Raw genomic sequence first — 20,255 nt, forward strand, 5'->3', positions numbered from 1 at the left:
TATTTTTTCTGGAGACGTTTGTTCTTGTCAGCCAGTCATCTCTATTATTGTCAGTGGTTATGTTTGCATCTACTCCGTTGGTTCAGGACATTGATGTGGTTTTAATATTTTATATTTTCACTCACTTGAAGTCAATAAAGATCCATGAGTTCTGACGCCACTGGATTGGCATCGATAGACACGTCATTGTCAAAGAGCATGAAGAGTCTGTCCCTTCATGTGCACCATGATATTCTTTCTTCTTCTTGACGTTTTGTCCTCCCAAGAGTACATTTTAGCTGGGAAAAGTGTACCTAGATGGGATGTTTCTTGTTATACTGAGATCATATATGCTATTGTCTTTGAGACTGATTATGGACTGTGAATAACAAGTTGTTATTGCTTTTCATTTCTAGTGACAATTTTTGTGTGCTTTGTAATATCAGACTTCTGAATATTTATCAATAAAGGCACATATTTTGTGGCTGGATTTTTCTCCCTCAGAGTGGTGTATATTGTGTTGTCTATTTTTTGTTTGTGGTGTATACTTCCATTTTTATCAAAATATCAACAGCCTCTTCATGTTCTTTTCTCTTCTTCATTTTTCATGCAGTGCTGTGCTCTATATTTAGTGTCTATTCCTCATTTTTCTTCTACTATCTTAATCATTAATAAACTGAAAAGAACTTCCTTCATTCTTCCAGTGCATTGTTTCTTTTGTCTGTTCCTTTCATATTTCCTTTCTTGGTGTCTAATGCTTCTCATTATTACATTACCAACCAACAATTTGTACTAGTCCTACAAAATTGGGATTTTTGTAGGATTAACAGTTCCCCTTCGTAGATGCTTCTGCATCAACAGGAGTGCTTCTTGAAAAAGGGGATGCATATAGTAATGGAGATTCTTACAAGGAAGAGGTCAAGTGATGACATGTTTGTGGGAGACATGAACTTTTAAAAATGAGCGAGGGTCAAGCTTTTCCAAACAGATTAGTCAATACATTGATGGTGGACTGTTTAGAGGTGCACATATTAGAAACCAATTAATTTGGCTTGTATGTGTTCCCTAGCAATTTATCCGCTTGCAACATAGTTTGAACATAAGTTGCGGGGATATTTAAGAAAGCTTCTTTATAGCTTTGTAAGACTTGGAAGGAAAGCAATTCCCACTATCTCAAAATAATATAAATTTTTAATTGACTTATAAATACAATTAACCGTAGCAATCACAACAGCACTAAATTGTGGACTATATATTGTGCACACATGATTTATATGTCATGTTCTTAGGATGCATCTTTTAAGTGTTTTATTTATAAAAAAATGTTGAGGTCAGTGATTTATCACTTACACTTTTGACCTTAAGTAATTTTTAATTTTCGCGATCCTCTTGAGAGTATAGAGGAGATTCTTGTTTTGTTTTCCTAGGCATATCTTGTTACACTTTCCCGAGTCTTAAGTTAAATGATAAAATATTTTCAGTGATTTATGTGAGCTTTTGGGTCACCCACAGCTGTCTACCGTTATGCAATTTCAAGAGTATATTAAAATATAAGTGCTTGAAATTACTAGTAATAAGAAGTGTTTTATTAGATTTTATTTAGTACATAAGATGGTTTGGATAAATAGAAATAAATGTAAAATAAAAGTACGTTACTTGTTTTAAAACTTAAAATGTTTATTATATCTTCTTGCAAGAATATTTAAATTTCAGATGTTAACATTTTTGCTAAATGTGCATTTCCACAGTCACATCGTTTACTAGCTATTTTAATTTCTCTCTGTTCTATGTTTCACAAAGCCTATAATCTGCATTAGATATAAATGATTTTTTTGGATGTTGTTTTCCATAATCAGCTATTGACTTCTCAATTCCTCCCTTGTTTTGTTTAACTTATGACAGGTTCATGTCAAATGTTGTTTGACTTATATGGATTTTGAGGGCCGTTCTGATGGGCGCTCCATCAAGTCAATTATACAACATGTCTCACCCCTCAAGCTTGTATGTATTTTCTCTTCCATAAGATGGGTTTTTAAAATGCTTTTGCTTGTTTATGAAGATGTTAAACAGTTGTAGCCTCTTCAACTTGCGTAATTTTTCAACAATGAAACCCGCAAACTCTCAAGCCCCCCTCCCCAACAAAAAAAAAAAAAAAAAAATCCTCTTAAGTACCCGTCCCCGAGAGGTTCCTGGATGGGAAACTTGGAGTCCCTCAGCTCCACCATGTTGCTGCCGTGACAGGAATGTGAAATACTTTTTGATTTTTGTATGTTACTATTGGGTATGTACCATGTTACTATGTAAAATATTCAATGGTTCGTGTTAGTGTTGTGATTTTTTTATGTTAAAGTATTTCAATTTGGTATGTCATACTATAACATCATTTCATAATCCTGGAAACTCCTCCCGACATACCGTAGTGCTGGTGTTACATTTTGTTTCTCTTCCCTAAGATGGGTTAGTAAAACGCTTTTTCTGGTTTATGATTTTTTTCCTGAAAGAAGCTATCTATTGAGTGAAAGCACACATGAAGTCATTTCTTGTTGTAATAAGTTGAAATATGAATTGAACAAATGAGTTCATCTCTAGGAACATTGGTTAAAATGTTTGTTTGTGGTAGTAGTAATTACTTTGGAATCTTTTAACTCTATTGAGATGGTTGTCATTGGCAAAATAACATGATTATTTACTTGTATCCTCTTCCTATATGTTTTATTATGACCTTATTTATTTTAATGTCAAATTACTAAAAAAGGTGAATTATCTCCAAAGGGATATGGCCTTTGCTTTCTCATTGGTGTAGGTTTCTGATCAGTTGTATTAGTTTATGATGCCCTTTGCTACACCTAGTTATGCTTGAATATGTAGGCTTGTTTAGGAGTTGGTGATTGTGACTTATTCTCCTCTAAAGGAGACAAAATTACCGTATTTGGAATCTAGATATTGAGGTGCATTGATATCCTTGGAGTTACACTTCCAATGTGACAATCAGCAGTTTAGTAGTTTACATTTGATAACCTCAATAATTTTACTATAGATAACAAAGTCAATAGTTTATAGATATAGTTAGCTGTTTATTGTACAGAGTAAAGATACTTAACGCATGTAGTATAGCACGATACAATACAGAACATATACTTTATTCATATATGCAATATACACTCAATGCTTACAATCCAAATGTAGTGATTGTAATGATGATTCGAAGTCCATTTTGGACGATGTACATATACCTTCCCGAAGGGGTGACTTAAGCGTCACACAGCCGTTCGGATGCTATTCTACTTGTCGGCTACACTATAGATTTTACTGACAACATCATCCCCCCCAAAAAGTAAAGTCATCTTTGGACGACAATTGTAAAATATCCGAGACATATTAACAAAATAGAATACATTGATTGTGACTAATTATAGATTTGTTTCCATCACACCACTTTCACATTCGTCCTGTGCCTACACCAAACTGGTCTCCCAAAACACATTGCATCTATAGCCTTTGCTAACACAATATTGTCACCTTAGTCAATCTGACCTTGATAGCCATTTGTGCCGCCTTCTCTACTTCCAACGCCTGGGTACACTGAGCCAAGTGTCACTCTATTCTCTCCAACTGGATGATCAGCTCCTCTTGAGCTCTTTGTGCATCCACCAAGACAGCCTCCCGTCAAACACCTACTCCGAGTGCCTCAAAGCATATCACCCCTCTCGAAAGGCTTGCTCCAGTGCTCTCTCTGGCGCAGAGACACTCCATGCCTGCAACAGCTCCAGGTTTCATCAACTGGTCACACTTTCCACGACTGATAACTGAATTGACTGGGGGTCTAGGGGGCATCTCCCCCAGTGGGGTCGAGCGGTAGCGCCCCTGCGGGGTCTTGGAGTAGAGCCCCAGGCGCGCTCCTTGTGAAACCCACACAAAAGTCCATGGAACACACCATTTTTGTGATTTTCTTCCAATTCCGTACTCTTTCAGCTAACCGCATATGTTTTACTACCTTTTTATGTCTTTCCGTTCCCTTTGGTATCATACGTTTTCCATTCTCAATTGTTTTGATTTGTTGTTTTTTTTTAGTGCACCTGCTTCCTGAAGAGTACGGCTCCTTCCTCTTGGTACAATTGCTTTCTTCCAATGTGTAGCTACGTTTCCTGAGGGTATACGGCTTCTGTTGCTTGAATGCACTGGTACGGCCTGTAGAGGGTTACTTTATTGCTATGGCTTCTCCGATTCCTTTCTGTACTACTTAGTGCTTCCCCATACAAACTTGTTACAAAAATTCCTCTCCTACCTTAGCATCTATACAGATCTGTACGACCCTCCTTCAAATCTCTGTGAACGACTTTTGCCCTGCCGATCCTCTTTGTTGTATGGCTTATGGAGAGTACAACTCCTCTTGTGATTGTCTTAGCTGTGCAACAATGTGGCTCCTTGTTTTGGTGTTTGAAAATGGCTCCTTTATTTTATGACTTGGCCGTACACTCCTTACTTTCTCCCCCTTTTTTCCTTCTATTTTCTTCTTTATTCCCGTACGGTACTTGTGGCTTTTACTATTGTTTTTGCCGTACAACATTTCTTCGCAGCCGTATGGTTTGTCCTTTACTCTTGCCCAAGTTGGTCGTACGAACAGCCGTACGGTAGTTTACTTCTTTGCTTGAATCGCACGTATGGCTTTCTCTTTATTGCTGTCTTTCACCGTATGGCGTATGGTTCTTTTTTTGTTTGCCTCAGACTCTCCTTCATCGTATGGTCGTCACTTTCCATCCCCAATCTTTTACTGTACACCATAAGGTCTTTATAGTGCTCCCTTGTGATTCCCTTTATCATCCATCGTATGGCCCTTGTAGTCTTCTTACTACCATACGGTCTTCGTTTTCTATCTCTTTTCTAATCATCGTCCAGCATATGGTCTCTTATTTTGCCTTTCTTATTGCCGTACACCGTAGGTCTTTTATACTTTTGTTCATGTGCTTTAGTGTTACCTCCTTTAGCCGTATGGTTACTAATATCTATGCATGTTCCGTACAGACCGTACGTTTCAATATTTTACTAGTCGTACGTCTTACATGGTTTTTATCCTGCTCCCCAATGCCGTGCAGAACAAACTTTCCACTATTTTTGTTATTGACCACTGTATGGTGGTGACTAGTTCGTTTAATTTAACAATTATGTTTCCAATTTATTACTTCTGTACTCTTTTTACACTGATCTTTTATTACTTTATTACTTCGCAGTGGCACTGAAAATTTTTGTTCAACTTTGTCTTTTATGTACCTTTACTTATCTTACATATGTGCAGTATTTACAGATATGTAGTTGTTCTTTTCTCAGTTATTCATTGGCGGGGTAACTTTTCTTTCATGATATATTTTTAACTTCGACCTATTCACTACATCTGGTATTTCTTTCTTGTCTAGCATCCATAACTTGAATTCCCCATTATTGCCAACTTCTCGTATCTTATATGGCTTGACCCACTTTATTTTAAATTTGCCTTGTCCGACCTCGTTGAGCCCATTATACTCCAACACTAGTTGTCCTGAATGAAATTTGTTCAAGTGTTTGTCGTGCCATGCCTTTTGCCTGTTCTGTGTAACCTTCGTGGCCCATACCATGAATTCCATCGGCTGCCACTCCTTGCCGTCAATAACTATATTCTTGATTCTGGAACCTTCACTCCGTACAACTACAATTTTTATTAAGTCCTTACACTTTGTTTCGTGTGCAAACTGTACGATGTGTTTTCCTTGCTGCCAGCACCTTTCTGCTAAATCTGTGGTGCGATGTAACCTTTTCTTTTTGCGCGGTCCGTTCACCATGTGCCGTATGGTGGAATCTTTCCTTTTGCTGGGTTCGTACGGTATGTTCTTCCATTCAGGTTTAGCCATAACTGCCTTTCTTTCTTCCGCTTCTCTGTATTCCTTCTCTTCTTTTTCACCTTCGTCGACCCTTAACATATTACAGCTCGGAACAGGCTTGTAATCCTCCACCTGCCAATGTTGCAATCCGTTCATCGAATCTAGGTCGTCATCAATCAACCCTCCTTCCAATCTCAACAACCCTTCTTCATTTGGTTCCATCTTCTTTTTTCCTTTGTCATCACTCTCGCTTTCACCTTGTGAGTTTGATGATGTAGCCTCTTCCCCTACCATTTGTGTATGGAAGTCAATTATGAATCTTCTGTGTCTGCCCTCCATGGATAGGGTGTTCCGTTTCCAATCATGTTTAACCTTTGCTTGCACCAACCACCCCCGTCCAAGGATGGCGTCGTACCCTCTTGTCCTCAATGGGATGACCACAAAATCTAGTAAAAATAGTTGTGTCCCAATCGTTACCGGCTGTGCCATTAGAGTTCCCAATGGTTTTATCCCATGTTGATCTATTGTGAGTAACTGGAAAGTAGGTGGCCACAGCGTGGGTTGCTCTAGCTTTTTCGAAATATCTTCCGGTAGCACGTTTACACTTGATCCTCTGTGTACAATTCTATTTGTCAGCATAGTGCCCAAAATGCCCATCTCTACTACTACCGGATGCCTTCCTATCATAAGTGCCAGTAGCATCGAGTTTGCTGCCGTTGTTCCATTACTTTCCCTTCCTATTTCCTCCATCATTGTTGCAAGGAGCATCATATTCATAATAGCCGTTCACAACTGTGGAATTGTGAGAAGGTCATTTAATTTAATAGGAACTTTTGTTTGCATTATCTACCTCATCATGTTCTCTTTTGTCAAGTTCTTTTTCAAAGTTTCAGTAGTGCCTTTGACTTGTGATTTCCCTGTTTTCATCTGCCTTTCTATCTCTATTTGTGCATTTTATTGCTTCTCCTCTTCTTCTGCATCTGGGTATTTCGCTTTCTTCACCTGCTCTCGTGTGATTGCTAGTACCTTCTCATCACACGTTTCAATGCTTAATAGATTTACGCCTTGCTTTGGGCATTTTGAATCTTCGTGGTCCCCTGGACCACCCCATCTGCATAGTAGCTGCGGTGTCTCTTTCGTAGTAAACTCTCTAGTGAAGTGGCCCCAGAGATTGCACGCACGACACTGAATCATCGGCCATCCACTCACATTGTACTGTGTTCGACTCCAGCCTCCATTATTACTGTTGTTGTTATTGCCACCCCTTCCACGCATATTATTATTGCGATATCCTCCCGAAGTTGCATCATTGCTTATGTTGTTTCTGGTGGACACCTCTTGCGTTAGTAACACTTGCTGGTGTCCTTTTGATTTCATGTTAAATGGACATTCCTTTAGGGAATGTCTCAGAACCTGGCAGATGTCACAAAACTGTTTCTTCAGGCATGAGCCCTTTGTATGGCGATCTTCTTTATAGCTTGTGCACCACAGTTCTCCCTTTACTGTGTCTGGATTCTTTTTCAAATTCTTAAATACTTTCATCCTTTGAAGCATATCTTTCTATAACTCTCGAACCTTCTTGTTCGATTACTTGTCACTACTGCTACTTTCAGAGGATGAATTGTCTAAGTCCGATGACTTATGCTTTTTCTTCTTACTTGTCTTCTGCTCGCTTTCTAGATCCATCGCACGATTATACGCATTGGAGTATGATGCAGGTGGTACAATCTTCATGTTCTTTTTCAGAGCTGGTCCCAGCGCCTCCACAAACCATCGTTTCTTCAATCCATTTGTTGGGTTACTTTCCATCTTCCCAACCAGCTCTTTCAGCCATTTGGGATAGGCCTGGATTGTTTCATTCTTTCCTTGCTTGGTGCTATATATCTCTACTACTATTTCATTATCGCCCCGTAGCGAGCGGAACTTTGCTATGAACTCTTTTCTAACATCCGTCCATGTAATCAGTTTCTAAGGGTCTGCCTCTGAAAACCAATCAATTCCACACCCTGTAGGGTTGCTAGGAACTGTCTGACCCAACAGTCCTCGTCCATCACGCCATTTGTTGTCCATATGGTTTTGCACGTCTTGCAATGTCTGATTGGATCTATAGTTCCATCACCATTAAACTTCGGTAGTTTTTCTTTGGGACCTGCCATCGCTACTTTCTTTTGATTCCTAGGTACTTGCTGAGGACCTACGCTGTTCTAAGCACCCGTGCTGTTCCGAGTACTCGTGTTGTTTTGAGCACCTGTGTTGCTCTGCACAATACCTGTGCTGTTTTGCGCACCCACACTGTTCTGCACAACACCTGTGCTGTTTTGCACACCTGCGTTGTTCTGTGCAATCGCGTTGCTTCGGACAACCGTCCTACTTCCAACAATCCCGTTACTTCGTGAGAAAAGATCTTCCTCAAGCGAAGTTGTTCGATTCTCTTCCTATATCGTTTTGTCGGGTGTATTGAGAACGATTAGTTTACTCCATGCTTGTGCTCCCTCAACAGTTTGAGCCATGCAGTTGGTTCCCTTCCGTTCGGCTACTCTACCCTCGGTGTATATAGGTTAATGAACTCCTCCTTTGTTTCTTCCACCAAATTCAATCGTTGTTGAGTCTCCTCCAACAATTTCTCTGTACTCCTCGGCCTACTAGGTGAGTGCACTCCCTCTGTCTGTGCCCCTTCACCCCTTCTGTATTTGTTGGCAATCTGCTGAAGCTTCTATCTATGCTCTGCTTGTTGTGCTAAAATTAAAACTTCTTGTACTCTACGTATTTCATTCTTGTCTTTTACCTTATTCCTATCCTTGTTAAGCAAATTCAACATTAATCTTTATAACATTCCTTCATTCCAGGTTCGTCTGGCAAGGGCGCCAAATGTTTACCGTATAGGGTAAAGATACTTAACTCATGTAGTATAGCACGATACAACATAGAACAGAGACTTTATTCATATATGCAATATACACTCAATGCTTACAATCCGAATACAATGATTGCAACGATGATTCCAAGTCCATTTCGAACAATGTACACATACCTTCCCGAAGGGTTGACTCAAGCGTCATGCGCCGTTCGGATACTATTCTACCCATTGGCTACACTATATATTTACTGACAACAATAGCAAAATAATCGATCATCATTTTTGGAAAGTACGTTCAGCATTAATATTGAATGAGCATCTTCTTAAGACTAAGTCAGCAGTTCTACTTTTCCATCCACCTTTACACCATCAAACAGCATTGACTTCTGACTTCCAGTCAGCATTTTGAGCCAATTAAATTTGAGGATTCATTATAGACACTTAAAACATTAATATTAATCAAGATACGATATCACAGCAAGTAGTAATTCTAGAAACAAATCAGACATTGTTTTCTTTAGTCATTATTGAAAGACCTTAAGACATTAATCAGAAGATATCCTCTCATATGTTCACAATTTAGTATAAAAACCATAAACATATCAGAACAGATCAAAAGGAGAAAGGGATAAAGTGGAAGTTCAGAATGAATTGTTCTTCATTAGTTTCTTCTACCCATTTCTTTTATCATTTAGTCAAGGGGAGCAGCCAAATCCTTTGTGTTGAACACATAAGTATTCTAATCAGAAATCATGTCATTGTGATATTACTAAAATCCTTCAGTTTCAGATGAGTACGTATATATATCAAAATGCTTGCCTGAGAACAAGAAATTAAGTTTCAGAATCTATAATAAAGCCATTCCTTATCAGTAGAACAATTTGGTGATCTCATTTATTGATCTTCTTAGCCTTACGAGTCAGTGATATAACCATATCCAATTGAGAAAACCAAAAATAATAGTCATTACAATCTAAGTCATTGAGGAGCAACACAAATCTAAGATAATTTCAGAGGAAATATTACAAGTCCAACTCTAATTGGGAGTTTTGGAGCAACATGAGTTAGGTCCGGCTTGGGGACATAACATCTTATCACTTGGGAGGTCCACCTTCCTTTGCATTCCTTATATATGCACTCCCCTAGCTTTGTTTCCTTTTTATTTTTATTATTCGCACTCTCTGGTTTTCTACGTATTTGTATTTGTATTTTAAAAGAGTCGAGGTTAAGGTCAGGTATGCAGCTTCGGGTTAATAAAGAGCTTGGTTCCTTGGCTATGCTTGAGAGGCAATGCTTAAGATATCATTCTCAGGATACCACGACCAAGACGTCCCTCTTGGACTCTTTGGTTGCGTCGATTGTTCATTTTGGCTCTATTGTGTACGGCCGCTCTCTTTTGGATTTTGATTGGGCTTTGGTTGAGGGTGTCTAGATCCTCCTTCGGGCCATCATTAGATGTCATCGGTCCACCCCCCACAATATCATCTTGGCCGAGTTTGGGGCCTATCCTACCAAGCTTGGGATGGAGAGCTTTGTAGATTCTTCAAAGGGGCATCATAGATATTCTTTCTTGGCTTATTACTCCTCTAATGTAGTGGTAGGCTTTATTCTCATTGAGAGAGCTTGGTGCTGGTTCGGTCAGGCCTTTGCTCTTCTTGGCTCAATTAGGATTGCGATGAATCACCTTCCCCACTTTCGCTTTTCTTTGGAGGGCCCCAGTCATATCCTTCCTTCTCAACAAGAGATGAATGAATATGGCGGACTCAACATTTATAGACACTATATTATCGGAACATGGAGTAACCCTCCAGGGGGGCTTGCTCGAGGATGGCTTTCTATGCCCAACAATTCATTGATATTGAGGATGGGGTCATTGCCCGCCTTCGCTACCTCACTCACTATTGCGCTCATGCTCTCTACATCTCTTTGGTGTCCTTCTAAATAGGCTTGCATTGACTATGCATTCATGCCGATCACAAGATTGACAGAGAGGAAAGGATATGCCACATCTGCCCCCTTGGAGAGACAGAATTTGAGACCCATTTTGTTTTCCGCTACCCCATCTACTATGAGATTAGGGAGGAGTTTCTATTCCTTATTTAGAGAGTGTGGGTTCCTTTTTTTTTTTTAAGATACATAGATCAGCAATATCTTGCACTTTATCTCTAGGAGGCCATGCAGCTTCTAGATGACACTTTGTAGCTTTAGTTCTGCAATAACCCCAATAGGTTATAACTTCTTCAAACACCAAAAATCTTTATACTTCAATTATTTGACATTTCGTCAAACACTTTGCAAGCAAGCTCTGATACCACTGTAATAACCCTCCTCAAATCTGGTTGTAGATGGCTGTAATAATTTCCTTCAATGCTGCCCCTTCTGCTTTGTTTTTTTTCGAACTGCTTTTTTGTACCTGCTTTTTCGGTTTTGCTTTTTCCGATTGCTACTATGTTGAATCTCAAGACCATATCTTTCAATGGCGTCAAGATTTCCAGCTTGAAGGGATTTCGTCCTTCAAACTATAGAGACATAATCTCCAGAAAATTTTCCAATTTCTTTGATATTTCCAAGCCTACTAAAAAGAAGCTCTTCCCTTTCTTTTATAGTGTTCTCACAAGAGCTCAATCCTTCGTTTTCTCAATGTGGGATAAAACATCACTCCCTTTATGTAACTTATGTCTCCAATGTGTTATAAAATAAAGGGGACTCTTTTAATTTAAATATTTTCCAAAACTATAGTCTATGCATTAATAAAGTTAAATATTTAAATTTAACTTTATAAAATAGCTTTATCAATGCATAACAAATCTTATCAATGATAAACAAGTCTTCTTGCCGATTTTAAACAATTACCATCGACATACCGCTACCACTGGATGTTCGACCATATCCAAGATGACTTACTATAAATAGTAAGTATGCCCAAAGTTGCCTCAAAATCCCTCAAAAAGACCTGCAACTGAAACTAGCTAGGCCAAATGGCCTCTAAGCCCCTTTAATGTCCTGGTTAGCCTACGGGACCGTGGGGAAATAGGCTAACGACAACATCATGCTATGAATGCTAAAAAGGGGACATTACAAGTTCCCATCGAGACAAATTTCTAAGCAGCTCATCACCTCCTTTTTTAGTCTAGTGTCTCTTACTCAGGGGACAAAGCAGTCACACAACATTCCCTCGAGCCACACTAGATCTGTGAGACCTCGCATAGGACACACTCAACAATATCACTTTATCTCTAGTGGCTTGCTGAGACAACCTGAAACACACCCTTGCCTTGGATTGTATGCTTCTGTTTTAGATCACTTCTTGTTTGTGAGGAGTATCTAGCTTTTTATTCCTTGTTCTTTTTCTTTCCTTGATTGTAGTCATGAGGGCTTTTCTTTTGGCTTGATTTCCCATCGTAGTCTCATACCATGTGTGTCTGCCAGTCGTGGGTATTTTTCTGCGTGTCGTGGGTGCTCTACCTCTCTCGTTTGGTCGATCTGCTTGTCTTCCTTACATATTTTCCAGGGTGGTTTGGTGTGCTTTGCCGGTTTTTGTGTGAGTACTAGGTTTTCTAGGTTGGGTTTGTGGTTTCATTATGGCGAACAGTGTTGATTTAGGATCAACCCAGGGACAACAGCTCATCACCTATCATAGGCTATGTGATAGGATCTCCAAACTAGAATCAGACAATTTCCAGTTGAAGGAACAGGTTGCCTCTCTATCTGAAACCATTTCTGAACTGAAGAGTGTCACAATCTCCAATGTGGCTGTATTCCAAAGTTTTCCTGATACTTTTACTATGAAAACAGCAGGTCTGCAAATCAGTATCAGCTCTATTATTTCACAACTGGAAGGACTTGATTCCATCAAAGAACAGTAATCCATCATAACAGCTAAGCACTCCTCTCTTGTATTTGAAACCGAACTAAAAGTCAAGTCATGGGCATGTCTTTGTAGTAATTTAGACTCTCAACCTTTGGCTAATATTAAGAAAATGGTACAAGTTAAGATCGAGGATGAAAGGATGAGACGGGTCTGTGAGCTTAATTTGTGGGTTCGTGGACTTCTCTCTACTCATGATCCTCTTGCAGCTGGATGCTCTTTTCTCTGTGACCAACTTGGTCTTATTGACATCACGGTGGATCAGTGCTGGTTTGGTCATGGTGATGTTCTTTTTATTAGATTCCTTTCACTTGCTGATAGGCTCCGGGCTCTACATGCTAAGAGGAAGCTATTTTCTCTTCCTTCTGAAATCTTCTTAGATGAAGATCTCATGAAGGCTCAAGTTGTAGAGCTCAAACAGGCTCGCAGAATTGTTGCTGAGGCGAGGCAAGATGGTAAATTGGCAGTTATCAGAAACATGAAAGCAGTTATTAGAGATTCTGCTCCTAGTGGTTGGGAAGAGAGACATGCCCCCAAGGCCAAATGACGGTCCCAGCAACAATCGAACAAGGGGGAGACCCCCACTTGCTCCCTTCTTGTTAACTGTTGGAATGGTATTGGATCTTTATGGTCATTACCTGGTCTTCTTTGGGATGCTGTGGGTACCGCTAATATTCTTGTCATAACCGAGACTCACAAGAGTCCCGCACGTCCTCTTCCAGGTGTTATTGGTTTTCAGTGGTTATCTATTTGTCGTGATGAGGTTCGTGTTTTTGGTAGTGTACGGGGCTCAGGTGGTGTTGCTTGTTTGATTAAAGATGATATTTTCAGTACCACTTCTATTGTACACTCGGATATGTTTGCCAGATTTATATGGGTCCGTGTTGACCATGAGTGTCACCATTAGAGAGACCTTTATTTGGCTGCTTGCTACTTTCCACCGATGACCTCTCACTATGCTATTCATGCTATCAATGGTGGAGACCCTTTCATCAATCTTTGTGAGACCATTTCTCAGTTTTCTGCTCTAGGGGACATCATTTTACTCAGGGACTTTAATGCGAGAACCAGAATACTCCAGACTCCACTTTATGATTGTAGTTCGGACTCCATATGCTCCACTGAGATTGATCCTGCCTATTTAGGGCTTTAGAGGTGTTATGTGGATGTGCATGGGCCGTTATCCGTTTATGGCAGACATTTGTTGCGGCATTGTGCGTCTTTTGGCTTGGTGATCTTGAATGACCTCTCCTATATTCCTGGTTTTGGGATTTTCACTTGTTGGCCTCATGGTGATGGTGCTAGTGTCATTGATTATGCCTTGGCTTGTCCCTCCCCCTCCTTCATACCTTGCATTCGTAGTTTTACCATTTTGCGCCTTCCTCTGGCAGATCATGCTTTCCTCAGTACTCTTATTAGCCTCTCCTTTCTCATGTCGCCTCATCATTCATCTATCATTGCTCGCTCGCCCATTCGCTTTTGTTTTCTCAATGGTGATTGTGAGCTCTATTGCACTCATCTCTCGAGACTCCTTAGTCCTTCGTGCTTCTTGGACTCATGCGAGGCCTCCTCCATGTTTGACTCGCTCGCGCCGGCTATCCTTAAGTCTGCCACTTTTTCCATTCCTCATCATCCCCCTTTGCTCCTTCACAGCAAGCATCATAGTACCTGCCCTATGAACCAGTGGTTCGATTCAGACTACAAATCTTTCCATCATTTTATGCGATCTACTTTTGAGGCTAACTCCACTGACTTTACCAGTATTTGGTCGTCTTATCTCCGTTTTCTTTAGAAGAAGCATTACTTTGTTGCCTCTAAGTGTAAATATCTTTGCTCCGCGCTGATACACAATCCATAGCTCTTTTGCGCACTCTTTCCCCCATACGCCTCCGCCCTCCACCCTCGACTTTTGCTCCCTCATCTTGCACACCATGGCTTTATGAAATTCTTGGGCAGCCTTCCATTCACCCCTCTTCGCCTCCTTTTGTTTGCATTTTCACCCCTTCCCACATTAATGAGGCTATCAGATCTATGAAGTGTAGTCGAGCTGCTGATGAGGAGGGTTTCCAGGCTGAGTTTTTCAAGTTCGGTGCCTCAGTTTTCGGCTCCTATCTCTCTATTCTTTTTAATAGAGTGATTCACACTAGGTTTTTGACCTCCTGGTCTAGACATCTGATTTTTCCGATTCGCAAGACCGGTATTGTCTTAGATCCGAGGAACTACAGAACCATCATGATTGGGCACACTTTTGCCAAACTATATTTGATAGCTCTTAATGCTATGCTATTTGCGAAGCTCGACAAGATAGGTTGTAGGGCTAGAGGGCAGGCTGGTTTTCGGGCGAATTATTAGATTATGGATCATATCTTCACATTATGGGCTATTATTGAGGAGGCCAGACACAGATCGAAGAAGGTCTACTCTTGCTTTGTTGATTTTTGCAAAGCTTTCGATTTTGTTCCTAGGGTGGCTCTGTTTGAGAGACTTAGGGAGATTGGTATTTCAGAGATGCTGCATATCGCTCTTATAAGATTGTATGAGACTGTGGTTGGTAGATTCCAAACTCCTGAGTGTTTCTTGGATTCAATCCATAGCACCATTGGGGTTAAGCAGGGGTGTCCTCTTTCTCCTACTTTATTTGGGTTATATATTGATGAGCTTGAGTACTTTCTCTTGAAGTCTTCACTCCACTCCCGGTGGACAGATGTTTTCTTCTTCAAGTTCTGATCTCTATCCTTCTCTTTGCGGATGATGTGGTTCTCCTTGCTTCCTCTCCAGACAGGTTATAGAGACTTCTTGATGGCTTGGCTTTATTTTGTGATTAGGAACAACTTGTGGTTAACTTGGGTAAGGCTTGGGTCATGGTCTTAAATTGTTTAAAGACCTCTCATCTTCACTTCATTTTTCAGGGTCAAGAGATTGAGATCACTTCATCTTACACATATTTTGGGGTCATGTTTTCTGGGCCGCGGTTTAGTATGAGACTTGCTATTCAGCCCAGAGTTAATAAGAGTATGGGTTCTCTTGCTTTGCTTGAGAAACAATGTTTCAAACATCACTTCCAAGATACCTCGTCTAAGCTATCCCTCTTAGACGCTTTGGTGTGGCCAACTGTTCTTTATGGTTCTGTGATTTGGGGGCCTTCTCTTCTTAGCTCTGACTGGGCCTTGATTGAGCAGGTTCATACTTTGTTCTTGAGGTGCATCATTAGATGTTACAGGTTCACTCCTCACGGTGTCATTTTTGCTAAGTTTGGTGTTCATCGTTTCAGACTCGCGGCCATTTTTGATTTGGATTGGTTCCTTCATCATCTTCGTGGGTTTGCTGATACTATTGGGGACTGGAACCGCTACTCTTATTTAGCTTATTGCTCTTTTGTTTCCATTGCGGATGCTGAGTTTGGTTCTTGTGCGCGTGGTTGGTATGTGCAGGTTTCCTCTTTGCTGAGTCTGATTGAGATTGACATTGATCGTCTCCTTCCTTTTCAATTCTCTTTGGATGCCCCTACTCATCTTCTCGCTTTTCGATAGAATCTTAATGAGCATGTTTGTCCTGTTATCTATAGACGTTACATTACTACTACTTGGGTTCACCCTCCTGGCGGGTTATGTCTACGTATGTCTTTTTTATGCGGAGCACTTTTTAGAGATTTTTGATTGGATTATTGCTCGTCCTAGTTATCTTTTAGGCGATGGTCTCATGCCCTGCGGATCTCTTTAGGTTCTTTCAAAGTTGGTTCTCACCATCTTCGGGCCCAGACTGATCATCATATTGATAGTGGGGAGCAAATCTGTATGCTTTGTACATTAGGGGAGGTGGAGAATGAGGCTCATTTCCTTTTTGAATGTCCCATTTACTATGAGATTTGAGATTCTTTTGTCTGTTCAGGGAGTGCTTTTCTCTCCATTACTTTTTCAGCTATTATGATTAGAGATCTCTTGCACTTTATCTTCGTGAGGCCGCCATGCTTTGTGATAGCACGATTCAGACATTGCTTCCCCACCGGCACTCATCTAGTCAACTCATTACTACCTTCTTTACACCATTATCCCCGTTTCGTTGTGTGAGAATGTCTTCTAGGTCTATTCGGTCTACTGGGCTTTCCAGATGTGTTAGACCCCATTCTGACTTCTTGCACCAGAGACACTCCTCTGGGAGAGGCCAAAGATAGTATAGTGCCTCTATACATTGGCATTTGTATCATTTAGTGATAGATTTCTTCTCGCCCAAGAAAGTCTCCTAACATTTTCTGTGTCTCTGTTCTTTGTTGCTATTAGTTTGGCTGTTTTCATTTTTTTTCGAACACCTTTGGGTGCTCCTGCTGGTGTTTGCTTCACTGTTGTAATCCTTTCAGTCCCATAGGCCTCTTTTTGGCCTTTTGTTGGACATTAATATCATTATCTTATCTTATCTCGTTGTTGGCTGTTGCCTCATTGTAATCTTTCCAGTCCCTTAGATCTTCATGGTCTCTTGTTGGACATTAATAAATGTATCTTATCTTAGCTTATCTATCAAGGGATATAAAGAATGATCTCTAGCATTTGTTATTTTCTTGATTATTTAACAAGTGGAATTCATTTCCTCATAGATCTCCCCTAAACGTGGCCTTTCCGAGTCTGCAAATTTGATTATTTCACCAATGGGCCCAATAAACTTCACAACAAATCTAACATCAGCCCAAAAGAAATCATTTAGAACCAAGCTTCTTACCTCAACTACAATATTCGATGTAGATTGTCTCCAAGCTGCCCATGCATCACTAACCATAGTGGAACAAAAAGCTCCTTTGAGTTGACAAAGGCAGTCAAGAAGAATAAAATAAAATGCAAACCATGTAGCAATAGGTTTCAAAAGTTTCACTCTAGCAAATTTTTGGTATATTGGTTGTGTTGGTGATGGTTACAAATGAACATCTAATTATTTCTGCCCTTTTCTATGAGATCTTAAATACACTAGAATTTACCAATATATTATATTGCATTATTCAGTGAATACAAACATGGTGTCTAAAAAATATGCCTATACTTTTTTTTCAGCATCAAACCTGCTGGTTCACAAATAGAGGCAGCATCAATAATGATTTACACCACGTGTGATGCTCCCACCTCCTTAATTCAGTCACATTTTTGGTTACAAATAAAATCAGTATGCTTTTCTTCCTTGTACAGTCAATTGCCTTCATAAGATAAGGCCCTTTGCTACATGTTATTATGACATTGAGTAGGTGATGATTCCTAGTTTCTGCCCACCCATCCATCACAATACTACAACCCTCAATAGCCAAAACTCTTTTTAATGGTGTTGTTTCTTGTTCTAGTCGAAAATTTTCTATATTGATTGGAGTAATGTAGAGCTTTTTAGACCCAAGTGGCTCATACCTTCTTGGTTCATTATCAATAGCTAGGACCATCAAAAATAGGTGAACGAGCAACATCAAATGGCATTTCATTTCCATAAACAAACTATGTAAGTGCCACATCAACCACTTCTTGACCTTGCATATCAAAATGTCTTCCAATGCAATTTGAGCTGCCAATTTGTCGTCTCTTGTGCGACTGAGAAAGTTGTTTTGATACTTACGTAATAGAAGATGCATTTGTCTCTATTGTTTCTCTATTCAGAGAATAACTTCCAATTGTGTTGCCATCAGTTGCCCTTGTCATTGAAGCATGAGAGGAGCAAATATTATGCTATATTTTTTAGTCATCCCTTTCTTGATCCTTCAAACTCTAAGATTTACTGACTCATTTCACAAGGGTCAACAACTTTTCCAAGTATGTGAAGGAAATGAGTCTTCACCCTTGTGAAGGAAATGGGCCCAATAAATTGCGGAAACCAAATTTGTCCCCCAATATATAGATTTAACCTTTCAACCTTGGTCAACAATATTTTGCATTACCTTGGTCATTTCATCAACAATAATTACAAGTTTAATTTTAAAAAAATACCATTAAATGGTGGTGAAATAAGAACCCCTAAAATCTTAATTGATGTGAAAATCACAAAAAATAGACATGGTAATTTGTCATAATTTGCGTATGGGGATTGTAGGCCAGGTCACGAGGAAGCTTAAAATTTGTGTAAAAACGATTTTTCTTTCCCTTAAATTCAAGGGAAAACTAGTGAGCATTTTTATTACAATTTTGACAATAATTATTTAGTTTTAGCACATGTCAAGCGAGACATAGGAGGAATTTGATGTCGAAGGGTTCTCGTGCACAAAACAAGTGCTCTCCCATATGGGTTTTTTTTATAACTTAATATAGGCTACTTTTTTATTATAATGTTCAAAAATATTATTTTATTTTCAAATTAACATCAAATATAATTTTCATTTCTTTTATGAATTTATAATATTGGCATATGATGAATTAAAAAATTTAATTTAGATATTAAATTCGTAATGTAAAATTTTTAAAATTTAAAGTGTTTCATTTCAAAATAAAAAATGAAAATCATTAGTATTTTATATTTTATTATATTATCTCTTTTTATAGTTTATCTCAGGGATGTCCTTGTGACTTGGCTTGCAACCTTGCTGCTGAGTCTAGATAAGACAAGACTTATCTTTGGGCCACACAATAACTTGCAAAGGACCCACCTTAGGTGTCATTGGGTAAAATGGATCTTTCATTTGGACAATATTTGAACTTGCATTGACCATTTGTGTCTTTCAACGACTCAACTAATTGGTCTGCACCTCAAGATCATTATAATCTATTTATTTTAATATAATATGATTTTATGTATTGTCCCCTTCCTAGTACACAAGAGATGAGCAAAGTGTTATAATTTGAGTTCCCATAGGTCAACAATATGGTTAGGGGATTCATTCTGAGGGTCATGGAGCTTTGTAGGGGGGTTGGGAGCCATTTTGGAGCCTTAGAAGATAGTTCCTACATTTTAGGGTTGTGTCCTATTTTTAGGGAGACTTGGCACTTGATTGGATGACCACCTAGGGGACCACAAATCAAAGAAGGATCCTTTTTGAGTAGTTACATATGTTTGGAGGGTGGTTCCTATTTTTTAGAGCAAGTCTCCACTTTGAAGGGGGAATTGCTAGTTGGCCAACAAGATTTAGGCAACATTTTTTATCACAGTGCTTTACTGGGAATTCAATTTTGTGTCCAAGTTTGGATTTTGTGCATAATTCGGGAAATAGCGTAGTGTTGCCTAAGTTGATTGTTATAAATGAATAATAATGGTACTTTATATTATTATTGTAATAGAGTAAGAAGTTTGGGCTTGTACTGTGATGCCTAGGAGACATGACTTAAAGTTGTTTTTAAAACCAAGTTAATTTTATTAATAAGGATGCCTAAGGGGGTTGAGGGCAATGTTATAGGACTCGAGGAGGCAGCCTTCGTGAGGCTAGTGACCTCTTGCCTTAGTTTCGACCGAGTCTCGAGCGAGTTTTCATGGACTCGCCGAGTCCTGTTGGTCATACTCTGCCATCAGCCAATGACAAATAATATTCTTTTCAGCTTAGGGGTAGGAGGATATATACAAATATAACAGTTAAGTATAAGTTTATTTTATTTCATATACTTTAAGTTATATTTTTATAAATATTGTTAGGATGTTTGAGATAGGTTTTAGCTTCACAGGAGTTAAAATGCAGATTCTAGGTTTTGGGGGTTTTCAAAAAATTCCAAGCTTACCCATATCTTAGGATTAAACATGCCTTCGATAGTGTTAT

At 39.3% G+C, this 20,255-nt stretch overlaps 1 protein-coding gene across 2 annotated transcripts in view; it reads left to right on the forward strand.

Moving 5' to 3' along the window:
* CPSF100 (cleavage and polyadenylation specificity factor 100) overlaps positions 1-20,255 on the forward strand; it is a 257,061-nt gene that overhangs the window by 162,639 nt on the left and 74,167 nt on the right. For both annotated transcript variants that reach the window (XR_016362048.1, XM_089819032.1), the window contains exon 13: positions 1,882-1,980. Coding sequence is in view for 1 of the 2 variants with exons in the window: in XM_089819032.1 (XP_089675158.1) it covers positions 1,882-1,980 (99 nt within the window). In the remaining variant the exon portion in view is untranslated. The remainder of the gene's footprint in view (positions 1-1,881; positions 1,981-20,255) is intronic.

This window comes from Cupressus sempervirens, chromosome 3 (assembly GCF_028749045.1).
Source record: "Cupressus sempervirens isolate cs-2001-9-10 chromosome 3, ASM2874904v1, whole genome shotgun sequence".
In the NCBI taxonomy this organism is placed as follows: Eukaryota; Viridiplantae; Streptophyta; class Pinopsida; order Cupressales; family Cupressaceae; genus Cupressus; species Cupressus sempervirens.